The 25314-nt window shown below is 43.2% G+C and overlaps 6 protein-coding genes across 10 annotated transcripts; 2 read left to right on the top strand and 4 right to left on the bottom strand.

Annotated features, from left to right (window-relative positions):
• Positions 1-3734: 3734 nt before the first annotated feature.
• On the bottom strand, positions 3735-8501 carry stxbp6l (syntaxin binding protein 6 (amisyn), like). The gene is made up of 7 exons (XM_062468176.1): positions 8245-8501; positions 7816-7979; positions 7071-7201; positions 6638-6974; positions 6454-6549; positions 5761-5927; positions 3735-5578 (listed from the first exon to the last, which is right to left on the bottom strand). The coding sequence occupies exons 2-7, from the start codon at positions 7967-7969 to the stop codon at positions 5558-5560; spliced, it is 906 nt and encodes a 301-aa protein (XP_062324160.1). The 5' UTR covers positions 7970-7979; positions 8245-8501; the 3' UTR covers positions 3735-5557.
• A 191-nt stretch (positions 8502-8692) lies between these two features.
• Positions 8693-15645, bottom strand: ddhd1b (DDHD domain containing 1b). The gene is made up of 13 exons (XM_062466940.1): positions 14478-15645; positions 14138-14335; positions 13592-13720; positions 13337-13484; positions 13113-13222; positions 12914-13020; positions 12513-12769; positions 12332-12407; positions 12079-12228; positions 11914-11978; positions 11616-11794; positions 10884-11123; positions 8693-10788 (listed from the first exon to the last, which is right to left on the bottom strand). The coding sequence occupies exons 1-13, from the start codon at positions 15238-15240 to the stop codon at positions 10604-10606; spliced, it is 2607 nt and encodes an 868-aa protein (XP_062322924.1). The 5' UTR covers positions 15241-15645; the 3' UTR covers positions 8693-10603.
• A 9-nt stretch (positions 15646-15654) lies between these two features.
• cgrrf1 (cell growth regulator with ring finger domain 1) lies at positions 15655-18331 on the top strand. The gene is made up of 6 exons (XM_062466942.1): positions 15655-15867; positions 16139-16275; positions 16481-16658; positions 16907-17054; positions 17249-17356; positions 17454-18331. Exons 1-6 carry the CDS (start codon positions 15764-15766, stop codon positions 17814-17816), a joined length of 1038 nt encoding a protein of 345 aa, XP_062322926.1. The 5' UTR covers positions 15655-15763; the 3' UTR covers positions 17817-18331.
• A 13-nt stretch (positions 18332-18344) lies between these two features.
• Positions 18345-21989, bottom strand: LOC134024491 (26S proteasome regulatory subunit 10B). The gene is made up of 14 exons (XM_062466941.1): positions 21845-21989; positions 21262-21341; positions 21120-21159; positions 20969-21021; positions 20784-20851; positions 20543-20657; positions 20349-20436; positions 20194-20255; positions 19979-20102; positions 19815-19876; positions 19496-19616; positions 19153-19233; positions 18952-19023; positions 18345-18842 (listed from the first exon to the last, which is right to left on the bottom strand). Exons 1-14 carry the CDS (start codon positions 21927-21929, stop codon positions 18724-18726), a joined length of 1170 nt encoding a protein of 389 aa, XP_062322925.1. The 5' UTR covers positions 21930-21989; the 3' UTR covers positions 18345-18723.
• Positions 21990-22180: 191 nt separating this feature from the next.
• On the bottom strand, positions 22181-24619 carry saysd1 (SAYSVFN motif domain containing 1). 4 transcript variants are annotated; one of them, XM_062467225.1, is made up of 4 exons: positions 24415-24619; positions 23861-23896; positions 23427-23528; positions 22181-23332 (listed from the first exon to the last, which is right to left on the bottom strand). In XM_062467225.1, exons 2-4 carry the CDS (start codon positions 23873-23875, stop codon positions 23009-23011), a joined length of 441 nt encoding a protein of 146 aa, XP_062323209.1. In that variant the 5' UTR covers positions 23876-23896; positions 24415-24619; the 3' UTR covers positions 22181-23008. The 4 variants fall into 4 exon arrangements, 3 of the variants coding, with proteins under 3 accessions (XP_062323209.1, XP_062323210.1, XP_062323208.1); XR_009930910.1 differs by lacking the exons at positions 23861-23896; positions 24415-24619 and having other exon boundaries at positions 22181-22295; positions 22462-23332; positions 23427-23854; XM_062467226.1 differs by lacking the exon at positions 23861-23896 and having other exon boundaries at positions 24415-24613.
• On the top strand, positions 23944-25283 carry grcc10 (gene rich cluster, C10 gene). 2 transcript variants are annotated; one of them, XM_062467227.1, is made up of 4 exons: positions 23944-24076; positions 24338-24396; positions 24480-24656; positions 24736-25283. In XM_062467227.1, exons 2-4 carry the CDS (start codon positions 24345-24347, stop codon positions 24873-24875), a joined length of 369 nt encoding a protein of 122 aa, XP_062323211.1. In that variant the 5' UTR covers positions 23944-24076; positions 24338-24344; the 3' UTR covers positions 24876-25283. The 2 variants fall into 2 exon arrangements, with proteins under 2 accessions (XP_062323211.1, XP_062323212.1); XM_062467228.1 differs by lacking the exon at positions 23944-24076 and adding an exon at positions 24121-24139.
• The last annotated feature ends 31 nt before the right edge of the window (positions 25284-25314 follow it).

The raw sequence follows: 25314 nt of genomic DNA on the forward strand, positions 1-25314 counted from the left end.
GGACAGATAGACATTGAGCTAGGTATTCTCTCTTCACAGTCCCTGCTAGGCTTGTCTTTGACCGGACCAGGTGACCTTGAGTTAATGTGGAGGTTCTTGCATCCAATCTTTTTAATGATCACAGATGTATATGTTTACACAGACACAGGGATTATGTACAGTCAGCACATTTCTTCCTCAGACCAAAGTAGCTTTAGCCTCGGCTGCATCTCATTCCCTGAGCCATGGAAAATGGAGAGAGGCAAAGAGTTCTGAAGAAGAAGAAACCAATTAATCAGCTCAAATGCAGTGGATGCTCAGCTGTCACACATGTAAACGTAAACACTTCCATCAATCAGCAGGCTATGCTGCCTCTTCTGGGAGCTGTGTGGACTTATTCATCTGGCACACACATCTCACTCTAATCAATGAGTGGGATCAGAAGTGTTACCCACCCCCCCCCCCCCCTCCCCCACCCACACCCACACCTGTCCCTGACGGCTACCATAAAATAACTGTTTACAATGTCATGATAAAGACAGCTAACTGTGGCTCCAAGTCACCAAAATTCCATGGCTGTGAGGAAGAATCAGGGCGTTGCTTTCTTTGGTACAAGTTCAGCACCAATCACCATGCTGGAAATTATATAATTCAAAACAAAATTGTTGATTAAAAACGCTCTCAACATTAGTTAAGAAGGGATTGTGTTGCTGGGCCGACACATGGTTATTTTGGTTTCCTTGGTAATCTGTGGAGTGGTTGGCCCATGTCAAGCCCATGGCCTTGTCTGAGTTGTCAATTACTCAATATCTACTCTGCATCCTGTCATGACCCCCTCCTTAACACACACACGTTCACAAATCAAAGGTTGTTTGATTGGGGATGTTTTCTTTAAAACAGCTTAACGCTTATTGTCATACACCTGAGCTGAGAGAATGATGGAGAAAGAAGGAGAGGCAGAGACATCATCTTTTGTGAACAGGCGACAGCATGATTTATGGGAGGATGAGATCAAAATTAAAAGTTGAGAGAGATCAAAAGAGGCAAAGGTAAGCGAGGGACAAATAGAGACCCTACGGTATACATGGCAGAGCTCGGAAGGGGGCCAGGAAACGGGGGTGGGGGGCTTGGTTGAAGGTGACCAGAGGTGCGTCTGGGAGAGGACCATATGGCCCTGCTGTGAGAGGCGTGGCCTAGCCGGCGCTGCTGGAGGAGGCAACTGACTTGCTAGAGCTCAGCTGAATTCATCCAGTGCTAGAGGGCTAGCCAGCCGCACATGCAGGGGGTGTAGTGCAGAGCTAGCCCTGTTAGCTTAGCGTCCTCTGGAAGACACCCTGGTTGTTGTTCTCTGAGACAGAATGGTAAGATGTCATGTGTACGTAGATCACTGTGATAGTGTTATCAATGGGATTACAATCTGGCTCTGACAGAGAATGGCAAAATCTTATTACGCCAGTGGATTCATTCATTAAAGTTTTTGTGAAGTGGTACATTTCCAAGCTAGGCCTTAGTGGACTAGTCCATCTACAGGCTAGCTTATGATAGTCCATACCTTTGTAATGTGTCTTTGAGCATAGTATCTCAAATATGGGTACAATCATCCTCATTGCTTTCAGTAGAGTCGGATAATACTTCCACGACAGCAAAATACCACCCAATATAGACTATACGTCTACTGTCAGTATGAGATACAGTACCTCAGTGACATCACTATGCATGTCATCAGTGTAATGGAAGTGAGTGGATAAGTCCACCTCCTTGTTGAGTCCTGCCCTAGATAGACTGTTAAAGACAGGCAGGGGGCAGCCAGGTGATAGGGGGCTCCACACTTTGAGTGGGCAAGAAAACTCACATACATACAAACTCTATTCACACTCGCATTCACACACATGCATGCATGTGTACACACACACACACACACAGACGTATGTATACTCACACACACTCCTGTCCCACTTTCTTGTGTTCCCTGGTGTGTGTCCCAGCATTTGTCCTTAATCCCATCCCTGCGAGTGGACCTCTTAACCAGAGGTTGCCATCCTGTGTTTTCTGTCTGTTACAAATAAATTGGATTTTTTTTCTTCTGTCTTCACACAATGTTTGTCTGGGGCACAGAAAGCAAACGTCTAAGGATTGCAAGGAAAGCCTTCTGTGTCGCTAATCAGTTTCTAGGTTAGGTTTCTCTGTGTTTTGATGAAGCAGGGAAGTGGGGAAAACACAACAAAATGAAAGTAACTAGGGAAGTCAGGTGGCTGAGCGGTGAGGGAATCGGGCTAGTAATCCGAAGGTTGCCAGTTTGATTCCAGGTCATGCCAACTGACGTTGTGTCCTTGGGCAAGGCACTTCACCCTACTTGCCTCGGGGGAATGTCCCTGTACTTACTGTAAGTCGTTCTGGATAAGAGCGTCTACTAAATGTAAATTTAACTAGATGGATTCGACACTTAGGATCACATGGGTGGACTGTGATTTCCTGCTTTTTGTTTGTGTAGCTGTAGTGGCCGGTATATTAACCGGTTAGAGAGAGAGAGAGAGATAGGGAGGGAGGAAGAATCAGACAGACAAACAAGGATGATTTGACCTGTTTCAACAGAAAGAGAGTGTGGTGGTCTTTCAATTCCTGTCTGCAGCCAGATGGTATTCATAGAAAGCAGGTTGACAACCTTGGCTTGGCAGGAACATCAGACGGACTCACCTCCCTCTCCCCTGAACAGGTGCAGCATCCCAAACCTCTGCCCTGCTCAGCAGTGACACACTGTGGCACACTACAAAGTGACCATAAACAATGCATCAGATGTTTCACTAAGGAGGTTAAAACGATGGGTATGGCTATATTCACCCAAGTCCCGTTTCAAGCGGCACTGCTCATCCATGTGACCCAGCCATGAGCGATGTCAGAGGTCTGATTTAAAGCATAAAAGGCTGTGACTGGGTCAGCATGCAACACCGGGTCAGTGCCATGTTACACCCACAGAGGAACAGACAGGTGGGATCAATGTGCAATTGATGAAAAAGTCATTGCAGGCCCATGGCCACAATGTCATGGCCAGTCCTTTTTGCTGATGCATGTACTTTAACTACCAAGAAATATATCCCCCTTGTCGATACGACACGCTGGTGTCACATGCTGGTGTGACCGTGAATGTTAAACGTATTGATCGGTCACAATGATGCTGATAAGTATATCATAATACATACTTCAGAAGGGCGTAATTGAGCTATACTTATATTCAGACTAAGCCCATTGATAAGCTATAGACACAGATCATTGCTCGCTCTTCATCCACAGCAGAACATGTCTGCATCTCTGGGCTGACAGGTTTGTTTGACTCATGTCTAAAGATGCCTTCATCCACACCACAGGCGCACTTAAGACACACACAGCCAGATCCTTATGCATTATAGATGTCATCATTAGTTTTTCTCCAGATTGTTGGTCCATGACTCATAAAGAATTAATTCTGTTCTTCTTACTCATCAAGCCTCCCTGGTGAACTTAGAAGACAAAGGAGATACAGACAGGTTTTTCTTTTGAAGACATAAGTTGCTGATCGGCTGTGGTTTGACCTTGAGGTGTAATTGAGTGGTTAGCTTGCCTTGCAACTAGGCAGAACAAATAATTGATCACAATGTTTTCTAACAGATATGTGTTGTCCTCTAATACATTAACCTTACTTTGTTTAGTACTCTGAAAGCATGCATCAGTCACGAGCCCCATCTGCTGCCCAAACACGTCACCACAGTAGCTCACCAGAGTATAGGTCCCAGTTCATTTATTGGATCAAAGAGAATTAACAAAATTGAACTTTTTAATTAAAGTCTGGGGCAAGAGATATCTTATTAACATATCAAATAGTTGCCACGTGCCACAAACACAAGCTAGTGCCAGTACAGAAAATAAGAATTAGAAAAGCAGTTATTTGCTTTTGCAGCTTTTAGATTGAATACTAGACAGTATTAATTAAGCTTCACCACCAGAATGGGTAACAAAGAAACCATGATCAGGACAAGCGTTTCATTCGTTTCCACAATTTACAGTCAACAACATAGGAGCCTTCTAAACAAGCCTTGAATTATCTGTAATCATTGACCATTATTGTTTCTATCAACTGTATCCATTACAAACAGCTCAGTAAAAACCCAATTAAAGGGTCACCCTTCCTAGAGGATTGGTGTTGGGTTAGGGGGGGGCTGTAAAACACCATTCGTAAAGCAGATTAAGCATACATGGAAATATGGTCTTGGAAATTAATCATCAGAAGTCCAGTTCAACTATAGCTAAAAAACACTTCCACTAGCATCTGGCTACAGGCCCTCAGCACAAACCCCTTCAGGGGTTCCATTCCTCCACTCGCCCTGGCCCTTCCTATTCCTTCCATACCATTATAGTGGTCTAACCCAGTTCCACATACCAAACCCCAGCATTTGCACTCAACTCTCGGACATGGACCCAATTTCATGAAAAGTAAGACATTTGTAACAACTCAACGACTCACATTTAAGACACAAGACAAATGGTAAAGACAAGAACAGCAACCTTAGACCTACAGACATAAAATCAGAATAGACAAGACATGACAAAAAAAACATTCAGTTTACTCAAAAGGTTCATTTTGTTTTACAAAACAGATAAAAGGGCATTGGACTTGGTCCATTTTCAAAACAATTGAGAGACTTAAGGTGCTTCCTGCAATGCAATTGAGGTGAGTTGAAGGAACTGAAAGACAAACCACAGTGCATTATCAATCATGCAATTCCACTTTCCTCCACTACCACCTTCCAGTAGTACTGGTTCTCTTCCACTGCTGCGCCAATATTGACAATAAACCAAATTGGATAATTCACATGGTTCAAGTTAGTTCTTTCAAAAAAAATTAAGCGTTCATTAAAATAACAATTAAAATGTTTCACTCTGAATTGCTGTAATTCCTTTCTCTCGCTCTGCCTGTGAAAAGAAAAAGCAGAATTGCCGCATGTACTGTGTCACCATGACAGCTTCATATCAAAACCATGACTTGCATATTTTTAAAAAGACAACACAGCAGAGTCAGAAATGAACTACTGTAGCTGGTTTGGAATTATCCACTCTAGAGACCACAAACTGAACCCATGTCAATCATCAAAGCTCGGAAGACAACCTGTAACGGCGTTCCTTACAACTTCGACAACACCTTCCATCAAACCGGAGGTTAACATGGTAACATACTGCAAAGGGACTAGCATACAGTTGGTGCATTGTAACACATCGGCGCCACCTAGTGCATCAACTATGTCTAGCCACCCCATGGTTGAACAGTTGCAAGTTTAAAGGATCCTGAAGATTTCTCCAAGAGGTGAAAGGTCAGTAGATGGAATATCAAGCTGGGGTCTCCAGACTCGTCTTCTTGACTGCCTATATAAAAGTCTTTGGATTTTCCACTGGACGGAGACAGTTGTTGATGCAGTTTAAGACGCGGAGACTTCTTCTAGCATGTCCATTAGGTTCAGGCTGGTCCTCAGCCAATGTTAGCAGAATAAGTGATTAGGTATAGTAAAATACATGACAATGACCTCACTCTGGACCCAACAGGAGGAAACCTTTAGTTCTTCTTCAGGGACAGCTAAAGGAAAAACATTTCAATCAATACAGAAAACACCAGTTCACTGACATGAATATGAAAGCATGCCTTTTAAATACAAGTTGTCAAGTTATCAAGGAACTGTCAATGGAGGAAAACTATTTTAAGTAGGCCAAATAATACTAGACTGCTTGACAAGCCTTGTTAACTGTAGTGCATCTTACCTTGTGGGCAGTGTCTGCAAACTGTTGGGCTCTGTACATCAGGTCCACAGTCTTGTCCTCAGCACGGCTCAGTCTCCTGCCGCGCTCCGTCAGAGCCAGACTGGCCTTCTGAACTACACTACCCATACCGCTCCTCGGGAGCCTCTGGTCACCAGGGTGCTGTAAACCTGCACAGCACAGGTCAGTTTGAAATACACTAAAGGAACCTGTCCAGTATAAGAGAGTTAGATCATCAAAAAATAAGAACAGAACGTCAAAGTTAAATACTGTGAGTAAGTCCCAACCTAATGGGTCAGTTTTGGGTTTGCTATTGTCTTCCTCTTCCCCGTCACAGCCTGGCACCTCTCCTGCCCATCACAATCCCCCTGTCTGTGTCTGCGAAGAGGCACAGCGCCCCCTTCAATCACTCTCACTGGCCAGGGCCCTGAAGGCAGGGCTTTGTGTCACCCCTTCTAGCAAAAACAAAGTCCCCTCTTATTTGGCCGCCATACAATAGAAGGGGCGTTCTCTCACTGCAACACAGAGGTGTAGCAGAGCACAATGCACAAAACCCCTGGCGCTTGAGGGAGAGGAACCCAAGAACATAACTGGCGCATTCATGGCTCAAAAGGTCACAGAAGTAGAGGTAAGGTCAAGGATGGAGGAAGGACAGGGCCTGTGGGCTTTTCAATAAGGGCCATTTGATTTGCTCACCTCTGCTCAGAGGGCGCCCTTGGTTTGAGACCATGTTCTTCATACGTTTAAAGAAGACCCTGCAGCGGTAGATGACCAGGTTCATGGTGCAGGCATCTGGGACAAACACAGGCAAACAGCCAGATGTTCAATAGTTTAATTCCCATCCCCAATAATGATTAAAACAAAACATAAGCTCCTGTACCTCCGGTCAGTTTAGACTGACAGTTGACAAACTCTGTTTTTCTGAGCCCAGTTTTGCTTTTCTTCTGGCCAGGAGTCTTTTGACCTTTTGGATGCAGTAGAGTGCTTTGGCCCTTTACATCCTCCTGCACCAAACCTTCCCTGGCCACAGTGCCCACCTGGGCACCTTCGCCCTCCCTGCTCGCCTTGCTTTCTTGGGCCACTCTGCCCTCCTTGCCCTGCCAGTAGGTCTGACAGGCATGGTACATAATCTGGATGAAGATGCACTTCTCAGCTGCTGAGCTGGCCATCCACTGGTCGAAGGCATTGTCAAACACGAGATCAAACTCTGGACAGTCCTGGAAGAAAGGCACATGGAAGGTTCAGACTCTACTTGTCGGAGGGTTGAGTAGACCATGACTGTGACAACAGGGAAGGGCAGAGTCAGAGTTGACCTTGTTGGGGTTGATGCCGTTGACCTGGCGAAGCTGCTCAATGATCCACTGAGAGCGCCTGGTAAAGGAGGAAGAGCCACTAAACTTCTTGACCTTGGTCACGAGGAGCTGAGCTGGCCTCTTATTGGTCACTGGGGTGTGGGGGGAGGGGGGTCAAGTGACAAACATCAACACAGACAAATAAGCACAAATCAGGTTGCCTAGAATACATAAAATACAATGCTCCTGGATTGACTGACCTAAGACAATCTAAATATTTACAACAACAAAAAACAACAACCATTCATCACGCTGAGTTAACATGGCTAGTGTTGTGTAATGGGCAAGAGGATGGGTGCAAGTTGGGATGGTGCTGATAGGGGGTTAGGGGTAGGGTGAGGGGGTGAGGCTGGCCGTACCAGCTGAGCACACCCACCACAGTCTGTTGTAATTGAGAAGAGGAAGTTCGTATTCAGACACAGGGTAGGGAGCTTAAACAACCGGGATGGATGACTTTCCCATGCACGGCTAACGCAAACTGCCCCACCACCTCCTGACATCCATTTTTGACCAGAGTCAGCTACAATATTAATGTCATGTTAGTGATCTTTGTAGAGCTACAACTTAGCCCAATAAACACTGGCACCCCTGTATCAACCAGGACAATGGCTGATTGATAATGCTAAACAATGCTTCTGTTAAAGCAGTAAAATAAGCAACATGCTGCAACAGGAAAGTAAATGAAAGATGTGGTATAGAAGGCTACCTGACAGGCAGATGTATGTAGCATAATCCCCCTTTCCTCCTGTGGGTAGGAAGGATACTCTTTTCCTCTTTCTCCTCTTCACCTCCACAGCTACCAGCATCCTTTCATCACGAGGGACAAAAACCTCTTTGTTGATGGCTGACTGGATCGTCATGTTTGAAGTTCTGAGACATGGACAGGTAATGTGAGAAAAATGATTAAATTAAATTGTAGCTTGTCTTCTTGCCTAAATCATAATGTACAGCTTTCCAGCTTTACATCACAGGTGACAGGTCACCTACATCTTAACAGAGTAGCCTGTCAAACATAAAATTTTGATTAAACTCTAAATTGTAAAGCCTTATTAATCCATTTCTTTCAATTAAATTGAACCTAAACCTTATTTCACATTCTACAATAACTTTGAAAGACAGAACCGTTTTAGCTTACCTGTTGTGGTTAACAAGACGTCAAGAGTTTATCAAACAATCAAAATTTAAGAAGCCGAAGTTTATCTCGGTTAAACGTTAAACGACCTTCCCTAAACTATGCGGTTGCAGCTAAAACTCGCACCGAACACCACAATGGCGTGCCTTGAGCACAAGGCGACACAACGGTGGGTCCTATCCAGTTTGAACAACTTAAATATCACGTGGGGGGTGGGGTGGGGGCTGGGTGGCATGTGCTTTAAAACTGAATGGCCAGGTTGCTGCATGAATCGCCGCCGTCCGTCCGAAACTAAACATGATCACGGTCGGCTTTTTTTCTGAGGCTGTGCTGATTAAGACTTGATCTGAAACACCTGTTCATATTCATGTCGTAAACGCTATAAAATACAATAAAATACAATAAATTATGTTAAATTATTTAACATAAATAAAAAGGCCACAGTCATGGAGGTGCAGAGATCTATTTTAATGAAAAACAAAAAAATTACCAAGGTAATTAAAGCACCACGTCATTCATTTGAAGAGGGAACAGAATACCAAGGTTAGAAAGGGTGAGCATGACAAAAAATAGTGTCATCTTGTGCAAGGCAATGGGAGATACAACTGATGGGTTAACTACCCACATCACAAAACAGTTCAGTTTCCTAAAGGGCACAGTACTTTCAGTTTGTCTAGCATGTATGAGAATACATCTGTCACTTACAAGATATGGCACAGGAATTGGTAGGCCTATATTGTATCCTAAGGAGCAGGAGGAATAAGCGTACTAGTTCTGTTAAACAGTGTGATATGTCAACACATATAAGCAGAACTAAGGAGACAAGTATTGATAAGTCTGTTTCTGTTAAGACCAAAGGCAATATTAGATACGCTACTGAGGTAAAGGGGTAAGACTTCACAAGGGAGAAACACAGACACGTAGCATGAAAAACTTACAACATATCTGCAAAATAAAGTATAAACTTAAATAAATAAAAAATAACTGATGGTAACATAAAATATGGCAAATGTTAACCGTTTCTGACTGGTGACCACAATGAAATTACATCAATCAATGTAAGGGCAATTCATTTGATTAAAAACCTTATACAATATCTGACAATATCAACTTATATATCTGAAAAATAACCTGTCCAATTGGCTTTAAATTATTCTCTGCATGCTTCTGTCCCTCACTTAAATCATAGCAAGACAATCTTCAACAAAGCCCATATAAATGGCCTGTACATACTGCATATCATGCTTCATTATGACCAAAAACACAATTGATTTAACTTTCAATTCTTGATGAATTATTAATTGTCATTACAGTAAAACTGAAATGTGACCAAATATTGTGTTATCCAAGTCCCTGTACTATAACAAAGATTAAAACACAAACCCGTGGTTGAAAATGTGACATTCTGCATGGGTCCTTCATGCATGAACGATATGTATGAACACTTGTTTGTTGCCTGACTAAAAAGTGCAGTTAAATAGAAATTCATGTGCAACATGTCAGTGTTGGTAAGATAGTGCTTTGTATTGGATCAAGACCAACACCAAGACCAACTATTTGGACAAAGTGTTTATCTCACATATAATCGAAGAGAAAAACATAGTCACCAGGCAATATTATGATGATCAATTGGCCACTAGTTTGAGTTCCTCAAAAAAGCAACAAAATAATTTTCCACATGATACACTGTTGTGCACTTGCAGTAAACATGACTCAGTTCACAATTACCCGAATGGTCCTAGTAGTTTAAGCTATTATTCAGTTAGATAGGCATACTTTCTTAATGGTACCAGTGTAAAGGCTAACATACAATTCCAAGTTGGCTTTCTCACAAGTCTGAATCAAATCGATTGAAATGAAATGTTCTTCTCTGAGGCAATACAATATGTAGAGATGGGTACAAATGTGACTCCCTCAACAGGCCAGACACTGAATGAGAGTTGAAGCTGCATGCTGAGAGAGGTTAGGCTTTAGCTATGGCTACAGTAGCAGAAGGTTTAGTCACAGTCACTGCTGGGTCCTGACTGATGAACAGGTGCTCATGGAAACTCACGTTATCATTCAGAAACACAGGGGAAAGGAACAGTCATCATTGTATTTAGCAGTCGGAGAGACTGTCACTAACACAGTCACAGGGTAGAAGAATAGTGTGAGAGGTTAAACAGTCAGGTTCAGGGTCTGGGGGGAGCAAGAGGAAAAGTCTTTGATCAAATGGACACAACATGTCTGTAAAGTGGTTTCTAAAGCACAGTTACATCTGCTCTGTGTGGGTACCAGGGTCAGGTCAAAGGTTAATGCATCGAGTAAACTGTGGGTCAGTGAAATGTGTTGAGTGAAATTCTAAGAAAAGTGTGTGTGTGTGTTATGATAACTCTGGACTATCATCAGTGGTTTCCGCTGGATCTTGCTGTCTATACATGAAGGTCAGGAGAAACAGAGCCACATCGTGAGAGCACCAATAGGCTGTGTGGGAGGTTACGGCCGACCAATAGCGGCTCTCCACGAGGCCCTCTCGCAGCTCAAAGTCAATGCGCCTCTCCAACTCCACTGCAAAACAGGAAATACAAAGCCACATATTCATAAAAAAAAGCAGAAGACATCTTATTAGAAGTATATAGTTTGCGTGGGGTGACGATACTTACATGAGGTGTTATCTAGGATAGCTGAGGTGGACTGAGACATGGTGGGCTCCCCCTCCTTCCTCTCCTCTACCTTCTCCTCTCCCTCCGTAGCCCCACCATCTTCCCCTATCACATTCTCTACCTCAGAGGCCCCGCCCTCAGAATCAGAGGGCTCCTCTTCCAATCCGCCTACCTGACCACTGGAGCGAGAGAAGCGAGAGAAGAGGATTCCACCGATGCCCTTCCCAATACTGGCCGCACCTAGGGAGGCAAAAAAGGAGGAACACTTAAGTAAGAATACACTAAACCACGCAACTACAAACAGCACACAGGGGGGTTATAGGCTTCTTAGCTATTCTACATTATTGTTGTTGTCTAAGAGCGCACTTTACTCCCAATGCTGAGTATCTAATGGATACAGGAAGCAGTAAGATCATGGGTCCTGTGCTGTCAGTCCAAAAGATGGCCTAATTGCTCTATATTGATCTGTGTAGGCTGTGCGTGCTGGCCTTGCTCCGATATCAGCTATGCAAGCTGATTCTGTTTCCCCAATGCAAACAGTGGCTAAGTCCATGCTGATATCAAAAAAACATTCGAAAATACTAACACATGAAATTCAGATGTTGTCCAAAACACAAGGCCCTGAGGATAGCCAAAAGATCCGAGTACCATAGCACATAGCACCACCCCCCCCCTCATCCTCCCATTCACACATGTACTCAATCACTGCTTCCATCTCCATCCACTCCTCACCCATGATGCTGGCCTTGCCCAGATTGGTGATGGATTCCCCGTAGTGTCTGCGGGCCTGTGGAGGAGAGGTGCAGGGGCTGGGGATGCTCTCCGTGTCCGACACAGAGGCACTCTCCTTCAGGGGGTTCAGCAGAGTGGGACGGATCTGGTCGTAGGGTGTGGGACTGGTGGTGTTATACCTGCAAACACGTAACAGACGATATGTACATGTTAAGTTATATTTAATGCAGGGGAAAGGTCCTCTGGCTCCTGACACTGGTGCCTCACCAAAGATATATGTGTACAAGTCACAACTCACCAGTGTATCTGGACAGGTGAAATGTTGCTGTAGTGTTTTAAGACAAGGGGCTCCAGTCTGTATGCCTGCAAATACAACCCCGTACAGTACATTGCAAAAAAATATAACAGGAAGCCATTTCGGGCTTATTGACGGCTGTGTTACTGTATGTAAATCCTGGCTCACCACTGGGTCAGTGGGGTGAAAGATGTTAAAGAGACGTTGGCAGATGGATTTGGGTAAAATGTGGTCCTGAGTTCGGTTATTTCCTGGTCGGATCCCTCGCAATGCCAAGAACACAGCCAGGGGTGAACCCATGCAGAAGAAATTCTCCACCTATAACACACAAATGGTGGAGAGGTGTTACATGGGAGAACCTAGATAGAATTACGGGACATAAGATCATAAACAAATACATTCTATGATCTATCAAAAATACCTTGAATTTCAAGGCAGGGGCAGCTACTGATGAGGAGGTCTGCAAACCCTGGAACTGGTCTTCCAAATCCCTCAACCTGCCCGTGTCAGAGCCAAACAAGCATGGTATAGCAAGTGTTGGGATCAAATCCTGTATCACACACACGCACGCATCCCAGAGCTGGCGAGGGAGAACTGACTACCTCAGTCGAGTGAGTCTGAGCTGCTCCTGGAGCTGGCGCTCCTCGTAACTTGGCCAGCGTGCTTTGATCTCCTCAGGATCTGGGACTTCCTGATGATGGAAGCGTACGGGGTCCCAGCCCGTCATGATGTCGAAAGTGATGACACAGCCCAGGGAATGGGACACAATGGACACCTTCCCATTCTCCTCAAACTCTGGGTTCCGCGAACAGAACAGCGTGTAGAGACGGTTCAGCTCCAGAGTCAGACCTCGGGTGATCTGTATGCATGCAGACACAGGCAACAAATCCATTGCAGTATTTGTAATTTCCATATCGATGTCTTTGTGGAAAGTGACTGGATATGAACATGTCTAAAAGTGAGAGAGAGGGAGAGAGAGACAAAGAGAGGCGTCTCATCTCACCTCATCTCTGTAAAGGGGGCTGGTGTAGTACATGATGTCCATGGCACTGCTGTTGAGCATGTCTCTGAGTCCTCGCACTTTGTCTGGAGTGATAGAGTCCACTGTGTCTGTATCAGTGCATACACACAGAGAGAGACATCAAGATTATGATACAGTACATTCAGTTCCATCAGTCAAGGGTAACAGGCCATCCTCCTACCTCCATCTAGAGCTAATTTAGACCTCCACTCCACAGGAAGGAACTCAACGTGCTCTGTGGTACGATCAGAAAAATGCTTCTCCTCCATCTTTCGGGCGGCATCTCGCATCCTACGAACCAAAATGATTCAGTTTCAGCTGGGTAACTTAACCTTCTAGGCTTTTTTTAGTCCACTCTGTCACAACGATATGGCTGCAGTCCCTGTGTCCTGCTGGATGACTCACATGCTAGTGTTCCTGATGATGCGTCCTTGGTCCATTTTCTGGCCGATCCCATGCACCACAAAGACGATGTGCGTGGTTTCAGGTGGGGTGTCCTCAGGGGCTGCTTCCTCCACGTAGCCTCGATGGAGACGGGTCCCACTGCTGGAGGCTAAGGGGTACAGAACACATTGTTACACCTCAATACAGGAACACTGTCGAAAAGGAGTTGGGTTCAAATCTCACACAATGCAGTTCTGTGTCAGTGGGGATGCAAACCCTTGGAGAATCCCAGTTTCTGAGTGACAGTTCGTGCTATCTTGGAGGTGGTGGCATCACTGTAGATATACACCTCATCCACGCTGTGCCAATCCACATGGTTCCGGCTCAGCTTCAGACTGTGAACAGCTGAGAGAGTCAGACAAATTAATTAACGCCAACCTACTTTCCTCAGTTTAATGTGAATGAATTTCTCTTGGGACTTCGAAGAGGTCGCGCTTGGAAATTCAAACAGGGAGACTGGATTTTGTGAATGACACTGTGTGTGTGTTTGCATAACATAGTATTGTCTTTCCTTGAGTGAAAGATGTGGTGTGTGTGTATGTGTGTGTGTGGGTGTGTGCATGTGTGCATGGGTGTGTGTGTCTAAAAACTATGAGCATGTTCGTGGCTTCCACTCACACAGATGAGCTTCTGAATGTCCTACAGTTCCGCTGAAGTCAGCTAAAATAAGGTCACCTGACCAGCCTTGTGACTATCCTGAATAGCAGCGATTCCTATACCATGTTTTGAAACAGTCATGTCCGGCAAGCACTGAAAATTTACCCAGGAGTCCATCGACTTTACCATCCTTGCCGTCCACAGTGGTCTGCACCATTTCTGCCTCATAGGTATCCCTCATCTGCTGCCCCCGGAAACAGGCTAAATGCTCCAGTTCGATGAGGTCGCTCTCGTCCTCCTCCAAGGGAAGCCAAGTGCCATCAATGAACCACTGCCCCCTCATCACAGGGATACGGTCCTGCTCTGTGAACAGAGAACTCTGTGGTCATGCTTGTTCAACACGTTGTTCAGCATACCACATCTATGGCACTCGCCCTTCCAATGATGTCAACAACACATTTCAAAAACTCTGAAGTACGCTATAGCCTAAATTAACTATACTCACGGTTCCAATACACAGGATAGCATTCTTTTTCTTTGACATCCACTTCATAAAGACCCCCTCTAACGCATACTGCCTCTACGTTGATGCTAATAGAATCCAACTCCCTGTCATCTGTCACAGATACGCCATCCCTACTACTCTTCTCTTCGGCTGTCACTGGCTCTGTATTAACAGCTCCCCCCTCTGTGAGCTCCTCCGCTTGCACCTCGGAGCCAGTCCTTGTGTCCTCTGTTTCGGTGGGACCCTGGCGTTTGACTGTTCCTGGGTTTAATTCACAGAATTTGCGATAAATTACTTCAATTTTCAAAGAATCGTGGCCAACAAATGGCTTCCATGTTCTCTTGTCCTCTTTGTAAAACCACCGCACTTCTTCAGGTCCGAGCTCTGTTACTACCTCGCCACGGTGCCTAGAACTGTTAGAGCGGTTCCGTTTTTTTGTAGTGATATTCCCATCACTTTCAGTGTAGTTAGGGTCGTTTGTGATTTCCAGATAGGTTGTTACTGTATCAGAATGAGAATGGTAGCCAGAATAGGCTTCCTCCACTAGGCCCAATATCATGCCGTCCTGCGATAACCGGTGCTCGCCTCGCAGCAGTGGCAGGTGTCTGTCCAAACCGGACTGGACTGAGTCCATCTCGCCGTGAATACTCTCGCCCATTGGATCCTCGTAACAGGACACAAACACATCATTTGCCATATCCCAGTCATTACTGCTGACAGAGTTATTCTCCGAGCTCTGTTGGCGGACGGTCGACTTGTCCATATTTAAATTGCTCCTTTATGTGTCAAAAATTATAATATTTCCAAAACGGAGGAGGGTCTTCAAATGTTTTCAGCAATACAATTTCGTAGACAGCCTCGCGTTTACCTTATTTGTCGGAAGTGTTTGGGATCCAGGCATAACGGTTTGAAAACCTTCCCCCTGTTCAACGCAACTGACATCATCTGTGGCCGACACAGTCGCTTTATCTTGATAGACCAAGCAAGAGGCTTCTAGATGTTCATTAATTAAAAAAATCAGGGATCCATGTTGGCTGTTCCATGTTCTTGGGAAAACTACCTGTTCACATTTCCTATTCGCATGCCTATCTGCGGTTTGCTTACTACAGTTTACAATGGTAACTACGTGCTCCTCCCAAATGCGTGAAAAAAATGCGCAAGGGGGGGAATGATTCACACAGGACACCGTAGGTGAGGCGGAAATTCTAGTCATGGAAGACGTGAGGATTGTTTATCATCGTATTTGTTTAATACATTTGTTTATTTAGACTCAGACAAGCAAAAAAATGGCAGCCGTGTTTTTAGTCATGTTGTACGAGTATTCTCCTCTTTTTTATATAAGTGTCATATCCTTATGCTTCGTTGTTACAGCTGCTATGGTTCTTGGATGGTAGGTTACAGTGGTCCTTGCGATTTAGCACCATGATTAGCAAACCATGTTGTGACATCAGCAACTCTTCTGACAGCTAGTCTCGTAGTTAACACATTATTTAATTATCTGTCCGGGTTTTAAATTGGCAGCTTATTCAAATGAATAATATTGTTAAATGTTCAGCAGCTGTCTTGGTAGTATCAGTCGAGTTGTATTAGGCTTCAACTAGGCTCTATAAATGTATGCAAATTCAGAATCGAATCTTTTCTTTTTTCCTTCTTCGCTGTAGGTTTGGTTTTGATGTGCCCGTGATTCTGCGTAGCTCGGATGAAACAGAGTCTCTCTTACCTGTTCCAGAGAAGAGAATGGTGCAGGTGACCAATCCTTTCGCCCTGGAAATAGGTTCAGGCGTTGCCTCTGTAACTGGTAGGAACTGGTTTTGGACACTTGCCCATATTCTGAGCAGCATTGCATAATATTTCCATAATTGATGGAAGGTCATGAATGAATGATTTGTTCTTTAAAAACAGCTTTGCATTCATTTCGATTGGCATGTGATGATGCATGTGATGGAGTAATGATGTTCTATCATGGCTATTCATTATAACTTAAAAGTATACTTTTCCTTCAGATGGTGTTCTTCTGCGTCCCTGCTGCCTGGAGCCCTGTGTTCTTAGCTGTTTCTGGGGTTGTGGGGTTCACGCCTTGCAGGGAGCGCTCCAGACCCACCAGCATGGACCCAGGATCAGCACCCCTCAGCAGTTTCAAGAGGCCTTACATTTCCAGTACCACCACTGCCAGAGCTTCCAGTACCCTTTTCACCGATAGCAGCCCAGCTACCCAATTTTAGTTATCTGGTAGGATTTGAGTGCATGTAGTCTATGTTGAATTGAACAATTTTTTATAATATTACTATATACCACCGACATTACAGTGTAATTCTACACAGGTCATCATGCTAATCCAAACCTTCCTCAAATGTGATGCTATGGCTCATTGTATATGCCTCTCAAAGCACTTTAATGTTGTCAGATCTTTCCTTTAACCATGCCCTTAGTATTGGCAGCGATGACAGGGAGGAGCGACACGCTGAGATGCCAACTGATCTAGGCATCACAGATTTCGGAGTGTTGCCAAGGGAACGGTATCCCCTGGTTGCACTCCTAACATTGGCAGAGTCCGAAGCCAGAGATGTGTACAACATAGTGAGTCCTTGTAAAAAAATTTTTTTTTAAAGCTAAACGTACTCATTTGAATTAAACGATCACATATAAATAATATGTGATGAGCACGTCAGTGGGTTTAACCCTTTAGTGGAGTCCACATCCTTACCAGGATGTCTTCCTGTAGTGGCTTGCCCCGAATGGTGCTGTACTCATGGTCTTCTATTGCTGTTCAGGTGGCCAGCGTCACAGTGGTTCATGTACCTGATGAGAAGTATAGCCTTTCAGGACGGATCCTGTTTCAATACCTGCTCACGGCACAAGGGAACATGTATGAGCTAAAGGTATGATAGCACTACAGTTTTACAAGTTGTATCTGATATTCTGGTGTAAAGTGTTGAGATTTGTTCTGTAACTATTTATTTTGTTTGTTTTTCCCAGCCACTCTTCATGTCTGCGGATATTGGTGGGTCATCTGGGGTCACTGACCCTGACCCCAACACAGAGGTACCTGAGCCACTGCACATGATACCCAACCAGCAGGATGACGCAGAGCCAGCACTGAAGGAAGAGGAGGAGGAGTGGTCAGAAGGAAAGGGAAAAGATTGTGTGGTGTGTCAGAACGCACCTGTGAACCGGGTCCTTCTGCCCTGCAGACACGCCTGTGTGTGTGACGGCTGTGTCTCACGGTTTCAGCACTGCCCCATATGCAGAGCATTCGTGTTGGAGTCCTTTGCTCTATCCCAGCAGGCACCTGTGCAGCAGCAGGAAGATGAGGACGAATATTTGGAGGATGAAAATTAGTAGGATTCTAAAGGTCATTGGTAGTATATACGGACATACAATGTTTCAGTATTATTTGAAGGGGAATTATGCTATCATAGACAGGATATGATACTTGGTAGTTCTTGATACTTGTGTTTAAACCACATGCTTTATTTTATCATGTTGATGAGTGTATGTGGAAAGAGAAATAATTGTTTTGTAAAACAAAGTTATTAGCTATTAACTAATATGTAATGCACAGAATATTTATTTGTTCATACCTAATACCATAGTTTGTAAATTTGTTGCAGGCTAAATGTAACATATGCTCAAGTTATGTATTTCAGTCTTCAAGACAATAGGTTTCTGAAAAAAGTAGCAAAAAAGTCAAAACTGCTATGTATTTATGGAAATTCCCACCAAGGGGATGTTTATAAATGTGCAATGTATTACTTACAATACATAGAATTGAGGTTCTAGGTTGAATTTCTTAATTCCATCCCATCAATAAATGTTTTGACCAGTAGGTGGCAGGATCATTAAATTACAATATCTCACAAAATAGTGAACTATTTGTATTGTACATCAAAGACTTTAATGTGACATATCTCCATTTATATGCTTGTACATATATTGCTCCTTTATAGGCATGAGTATTTGTGATCAAATTCAACCAACTGAACATTTACCGTAAGTAAAACATCAGAATGCATTCCCGTTTTCAATTGCTGAGGTCACTTATGGGCAACACTGTATAGAAATAGTCCTATAAAATAACAGATGCAGGATCTGATTCTCCCAAAACAAAGCTTTCTGAATCATACAAAAAAATACAACGTTTTTACTGATGGTGGTCTCTTTATATAATCATAGAATACAACCGAGCAACAGCAAATCCTCCCTTAACTCTCCCAACTACATTTACACGCAAGCACATTTATAGGTGTTATAAGGGCTTATAGTCAAGCTTGGATTCCAGCTTCTTTGAATCTGCCACCTTGCGCACTGCTTTCATGAAGTCCTCTTGAGTGACAAATTCATTATCAGCACGGATGGCAAACATCCCTGGTGAAAGAAAACAAGAATAAGAACCAGCACCATATGTGCCATATTCATGTTTAGCATCAACAGGATTCAAACATAAATAAAACAGATGCTTTGTAAGACAGTTTACCTGCTTCAGTGCAAACGTTCCTCAAATCAGCACCATTGAAGCCATCAGAGAGCTTTACAATTGCTTCATAATCTGAAATGCCAGAGCAGGTAACAGTTTTTACAAGGAGAGGCAGCCATTTAAGCCTCTAAACTGTGACCCCCCACACACACAACTGTGCACAATGTGTCATGCTAGTGTCTTTATGCTGGGCTCACACACCTATTTCTCCATGCTTGGTGATAGGACCTGAGTGAATCTTCATGATGTCCAGACGGGCCTGCTCATTGGGGAGCTCGATGTCTAGGAATAAAAGGAGAATGGTGTCAGGTGTTCTACTTTCCTGTCAAATGCAGATAATACAAGTTGTTATGGTGGCTTCCGAAGAATGACGACAGTAAATTAAAGTAAAAGACAACTTATTAATTTATCAGATGCTTTTATCCAAAGCAAAGTACAGGGGATTTGAACCTGCAATATCTTGATCTGCTGTCAAATTCTATACTAGTGAGCTATACCCATAATGATAATGAAATAAACAGGAAGCAAAAGAGGGACTACATACGGATTTTGCGGTCCAATCTTCCGGGACGCAGCAGCGCAGGGTCCAGTGTGTCAGGCCGGTTGGTGGCCATAATCATCTTTACTCTGTGTAGGGTGTCAAAGCCATCCATTTGGTTCAGCAGCTGAGTACGGGTAGATTTGAGTAGGTGACTGAGCAAGATGTTAGCCAGTAAGCCGTTACATTTCTAGTATGGCTGCTCCAAATCACAGTTTCAATCATCACAAATGAACACATTTTCCAAACAAAACAAGAGAAAAAGAACAACTTTCAGTGTTTTGCTGTGGACATTAATAGAGTCTTCTTGGATGAGCGTCAGTACCTCCATCAGCGTCCTCTGGATCTCCCTGTCCGCAGATGTTCCCTCAGAGAAGCGACGACCACCTTGTTGAAGAACCACAGACACAATCTTGATTTATTCAAACAAAACAGTGGACAGATTTTCTTCCTTGGTCCAAAAGGCATTAAGAGCATCACAACACTCACCGATGGCATCAATCTCGTCCATGAAGATGATGCAAGGCTGATGGTCCCTGGCATAGTTGAACATCTCTCTAATCAGCCTGGCACTCTCACCGATGTACTTGTCCACTATGGAGCTAGACACCACCTGGAGAAATCTCCCAGTTCAGAGCCTTTCGCTTTGTGGTTGCTATGTTGTTCAGAGATTTTGTCAAGTGAAAATGGGGAATACTGCTCACCTTGAGAAAATTGCAGTCCAGTTGACTGGCCACAGCTCTGGCAAGGAGAGTTTTCCCAGTGCCTATTGAAAAGAACATGAACACATGTTCTGTCATTCTTCATGAATCATAATAAACCCTATCCCATCCCTGAGATCAGGCTGCTGCTGACTTACCTGGAGGTCCATAGAGCAGGCAGCCCTTTGGGGGAATGATCCCCACCCTCAGGAATAGTTCCGGATTTGTCAAGGGCAACTCAATCACCTAGAAAAAAGGAAAGTAAGCTTGTCATAAAATTATTTCTATTGCTGTTGAATAACATACAACAATAGCATACTCTTGATTATAACAGTTCTCCTGTTAAACTTACCTCTCTCAGCTCACGAATCTGTTCAGACAAGCCCCCGATTTCAGAGTATGAGACACTTCCGGGGTCTTCATGGGACATGTTGTATACAAGAGGGTCCACCTCTCTGGGCAAATATCTGAGGGCAAGGAGGGAAAACATAAGAACTTCCACTGGAGAATATTTGAACACATTCACCTTGAATCTTGGGACAATTCATGTCAGCTGTGGAGACTGTCCTACACAGTTGATGCCTTTGGTCTACCTCATAATAGTGAGTGTTGTCATGTCCAATGCCACTCTGGTGCCAGGTTTGAGTTGTGATTTATCCAACTGTGTGAAAACGAATCACAACGTGGGTTTCAACTGTGAACGGACTAAATTGCAGGCACTAGAGTTGATCAGAAGTATTTCATTATCATTATAACTCAGGACAGGAAAACTACTTACTTGTCTCCGACAGCCAACAACATAGCGAGGACCATTGGTTGCCTTTACAATGACTGGAATTAGAGATTTCAAATTCAGTATCATAAAAATCAACAGGTGTCTCAAGATGTAATTTAACATGACACGGGCGCATTAACCATGTGTAACTCACATTTCTCTTCTGTCAGCTGTTTAAGTACCTCACCAACAATCTTAATTAAAAAAGAGACACAGTGTCAACAATATTTGGAAATATACAAGATACTTTACTTGTATTGTACGTTCACATACAACGCACACACACACAATCTTACCTGACCAACACTTTGGAGGGCCTTCAGGTCATTTTCAGATTTGTCATACTGCTTTGTCTGTTCCTTTAGTTGCTCCCTCACTAGAAGTGAAATAAAGCTAAAATCATCTTAAAAATACAAACGCATTTGTATGCTAGACTATGCTAGTCTAGCATACAAATGCTAGACTAGCATAACGAGCACAGCTGGCTATCAGTAGCTACATATAAATAAAGCATACTAAACTGTGATTCTAGAGTTCGTGGCAACGCTAGTCATTTTAGCTCCCGGTGATAGCACGAGAAGCCTCGAGTTCAAGCTAGCTAGCTAGTCTCTCAATAAATTTTGCTTAGACAGATGAGTTAAGCGCTAGCTGCTATATAGCTAGCTTGCTAATGTTATGTGGTAATGGTTAGCAAGCCTTCTGGCTAGCTAGCTAGGCAGCTAGGTTAAAATCCATTCATTTCAATGGTCGTGTTTGCTGCATGACAAAGCGACTTAGCCAACAGCTATTGTTTCGCAAGCATATTTTTGTGACTTTAATAGTCACAATTTTCCACCACTAACAATGTAAAAGTTACTTTAGCTACACTATAGATCTTACACTCTTTTAAACGGCCATCAATCTCCTTATGTTCAAGTAATTTTTTCCGATAATCCTGCAGTCCCTTGTCTTTAGTATCGGCCATGACTGGATGGTGGAGCTCAATGGATTGTGGGAGGAAAAGCTGGTGAACTATTACGTGTAGGCTACGTCAAATGTAGGTACAGTGGCAACCGCGTCTAGTGTATGGTATTTTGACTTGACAAATGTTGGATTGTATGCATATTTTGTGAATATATTTTCCCACTTTGGAATAAGCCGGTTGACATTCTCAATATTTAAATTTTACAATTCATACATGTCATGAGTGACAGAAAGCCATTATACTGAATTAATATATATATTAATATTTTATTGTAGCCTAACATTTTTTTTTTTACTACAAAGTCTTCCCAAAACAAAACTGACCATGCACATATCATCCATCACCACAGTGAAATCAGCAGACCCCCTTTAAAACTTTACTGAAGACTTTTAAGTAATTTAATGCCTGATAATTACCTTTCTATAGGTTGTGTTCTTGTCATGACCCATGCACAGAAATATTTTAGTTGTGCAAAGTCTTCACAAGAACTCACCATGTTTCTACTAAAAGAGGTTGCTATAGAACTACAAACTACAGAGTGAGATGATCTTTCTAGTACTGGAGGATCATTCTTCAACAAGACAACCTCCATCTATAAATCAAAAGCCACAATGTGGACCATCTAGCTAGTTTATTCTCTCGAAGGCGGCAGAAACCTCAGTACATTCCTGACATCACACAGATGAACTTCATGGTTTTTGGTTAAGGAATACTGTCACATGATGATCAAATCAACATAGACTACTACAAATGTGTGGGAATGACATAGGACTATTGACGGTTTAGACTTCAAGGTTTAAAGCAGGGTACGGATATGATTTCTGCAGTAAATACTGAAGATCCGTTTATTTATAAATATTTAGGTAACAATGTATGTCAAAATTGTAAACCATGTTAATTATATTTAATTCAAGAAGCACAGTGTCATGTCAACGTAGTGATGAAAATCAACAATTTGGAAGGCACCATATGACATAATAATAATATGCACTGCACTTATCATCGTGGGGAGATTATTTACATTCCTGAGTATTAAGTAAAACCGCTCATAGACAGTCCAGTTGGAAGTTGCCGAGATTTCATCTATTGCCAAGTGCCAAGTAGCCCATCTCTCCCTCAAGCTGCTCCGCTGTGAGGGTCCCCAAGATAGGCTGACAGTCAGGGTTGAAGACTGAGTAGGCACTCAGCTCTCCAGGTTTCCGGGCAGCTGGGCTGCGCAACCCTTCATATAGCCAGTAGAAAAGTGATATGAGGAAAAATGGTAGTCCAAAGTCAAGTTCGTTAAAAAGCCCCAAAAGAACTAGCCAGAGCAACACCTTTAACCACGTCAGATTTGTGAAGGCTAGACGTTTGGAACCAAGCCAGCGACCAAGAGAACTGTCCAGCAGCCAATCAGGAACACGCTAAAGGAGAGAGTAAAGAACACAACCATTAATTTAATTAATTTACTGTGTCCGTTTAGAATAGAGGATTAAGCATCGACCAGTGACTACATACCACCATATCATTTGGCTTCTGTGAAACAGGCGATGGTTTTGGATATTCTGACAGATCCTTTTCGGCCTTATAGTTAGCTGTTACAGAATCACATCTGTCGGACTGGAAAGTGTTGTCTGTTTGATTTTTCATTTCTGCATGTTCGCTTTTTTCAACTGCCATTTCAACTTTTCTTCTGGCTCTGAACTCTGCAAGTTTTCGTTCCATATCCCAGAAAGACTGGTCAGAGGATCATAGATTGCGTGGCAAGGTGTGCTGTAGGCTACAGTCAGTAGGAAACGTCTGCACTGAACGCATACGTCTTATTAAATTGTACTAAATGCAATTACTTGATATTTAACACTTATCAAAATATGTAGATACTTTCACTGAAACTACACAACACATATACTTCTGTTTTCAATCGGGGATATTCCTACCACGTCTCTGTTTACCTTTAGGCTCGCCATCTGTTGAGGAGCTAGAAGTATCTGAAAACAGTCATGATGTCGTAAACATCATGTGTCATAAATGGGTAGATCTTTATAGTATACGGATTGACCTGAGCCCTTAGACTCTCTAACAATTCTGTTCAGGTGTATTCTTGTATACTCTGCAAACTATTTGCATTCCAGCCGAGTGTTCAGCAGCTCGCAAATTGTTCCGTTCTGGTGAGTAAATAACGTTTGGAAGTCGTGGTTTTAACCCAGTGTTATGGTATTTAACTAGGGTCGGTGCGTTTGCTCTTCAAATAAGTATCATCAGCTAAAATAATTTCAATCCCATGTTAATTTGTTTTCTGTCAAAATGGGCAGAGAAAAATACGTAGCTAGCTAGCTGTTTGACTTGTGATTCCCCCTGAAATTACAAGCTATAGGCTACGTGTTCCTTCATATTTGAGTTCGTCCCACGTCAATCATCCTTCTTTTCAGACACAGAATGGCCTCAGCCCCAGCACAACAGCCCACCCTTACTGTTGAGCAGGCCAGAGGTGAGAGTGCTGTCATACCGTAAGTTGATGTCCAGTCAGCTGTGATAGGCACACCACTCATACTGCCCCCTCTTTTGTTGCAGTGGTACTCAGTGAGGTGATCCAAGCATTCTCGGTGCCTGAGAATGCAGCCCGCATGGAAGAGGCGCGGGAGAGTGCCTGCAACGACATGGGCAAGATGTTGCAGCTTGTGCTCCCGGTCTCGACACAGATCCAACAGGAGGTTATCAAAGCTTATGGCTTCAACAACGAGGGAGAAGGTGAGATAATGCACACTATCTACAACTATACTAGATATGTAGATTATTATGATTGCTCATACCTTCATCTTTGTTTTAGGTGTCCTTAAATTTGCCAGACTTGTGAAGATGTATGAAACCCAGGACCCTGAAATTGCAGCCATGTCAGCTAAATTGAAGTCTTTACTCTTGCCACCTCTGTCAACTCCGCCTATAGGTGGGGGCATTCCAGCCTCATAAGTTACAATGTGGATGCGAGTTCTCCTAATTTTCCAGCTCATCTCATGTTTATTCACCTAGTGTATTCTAGTGAAACATTTACTTTACTAGTTTTTGTCTCCCATAAACACTAAATACAGACCCAGTACAGTACAATTCAGTACTCACTGCGTTCCAGGGTTCAAATGAAATACATGTATAAGTGATACTTTGAACTGTCAATTGCTTCTTGATGTATTTATTTTTTTGTTTTTTTACATTGAGGCCATTTTCACCATGTACTGTTAGGTTGTCAAAGAGCAGACTAAAGTCATCTTCCTTATAAATCTTCTGTTTTTCAATTATTTTATACCTTATTTGTCTACTGCCAATGTCTCATCTGTTACTGCTTAAGGATGTACCAGTATTAAATAAATGCTACTTTGGTAACATTCTAACAATTATTCTCTACAGTAAAAAA

This window comes from Osmerus eperlanus, chromosome 8, assembly GCF_963692335.1.
Source record: "Osmerus eperlanus chromosome 8, fOsmEpe2.1, whole genome shotgun sequence".
Taxonomy (NCBI): domain Eukaryota; kingdom Metazoa; phylum Chordata; class Actinopteri; order Osmeriformes; family Osmeridae; genus Osmerus; species Osmerus eperlanus.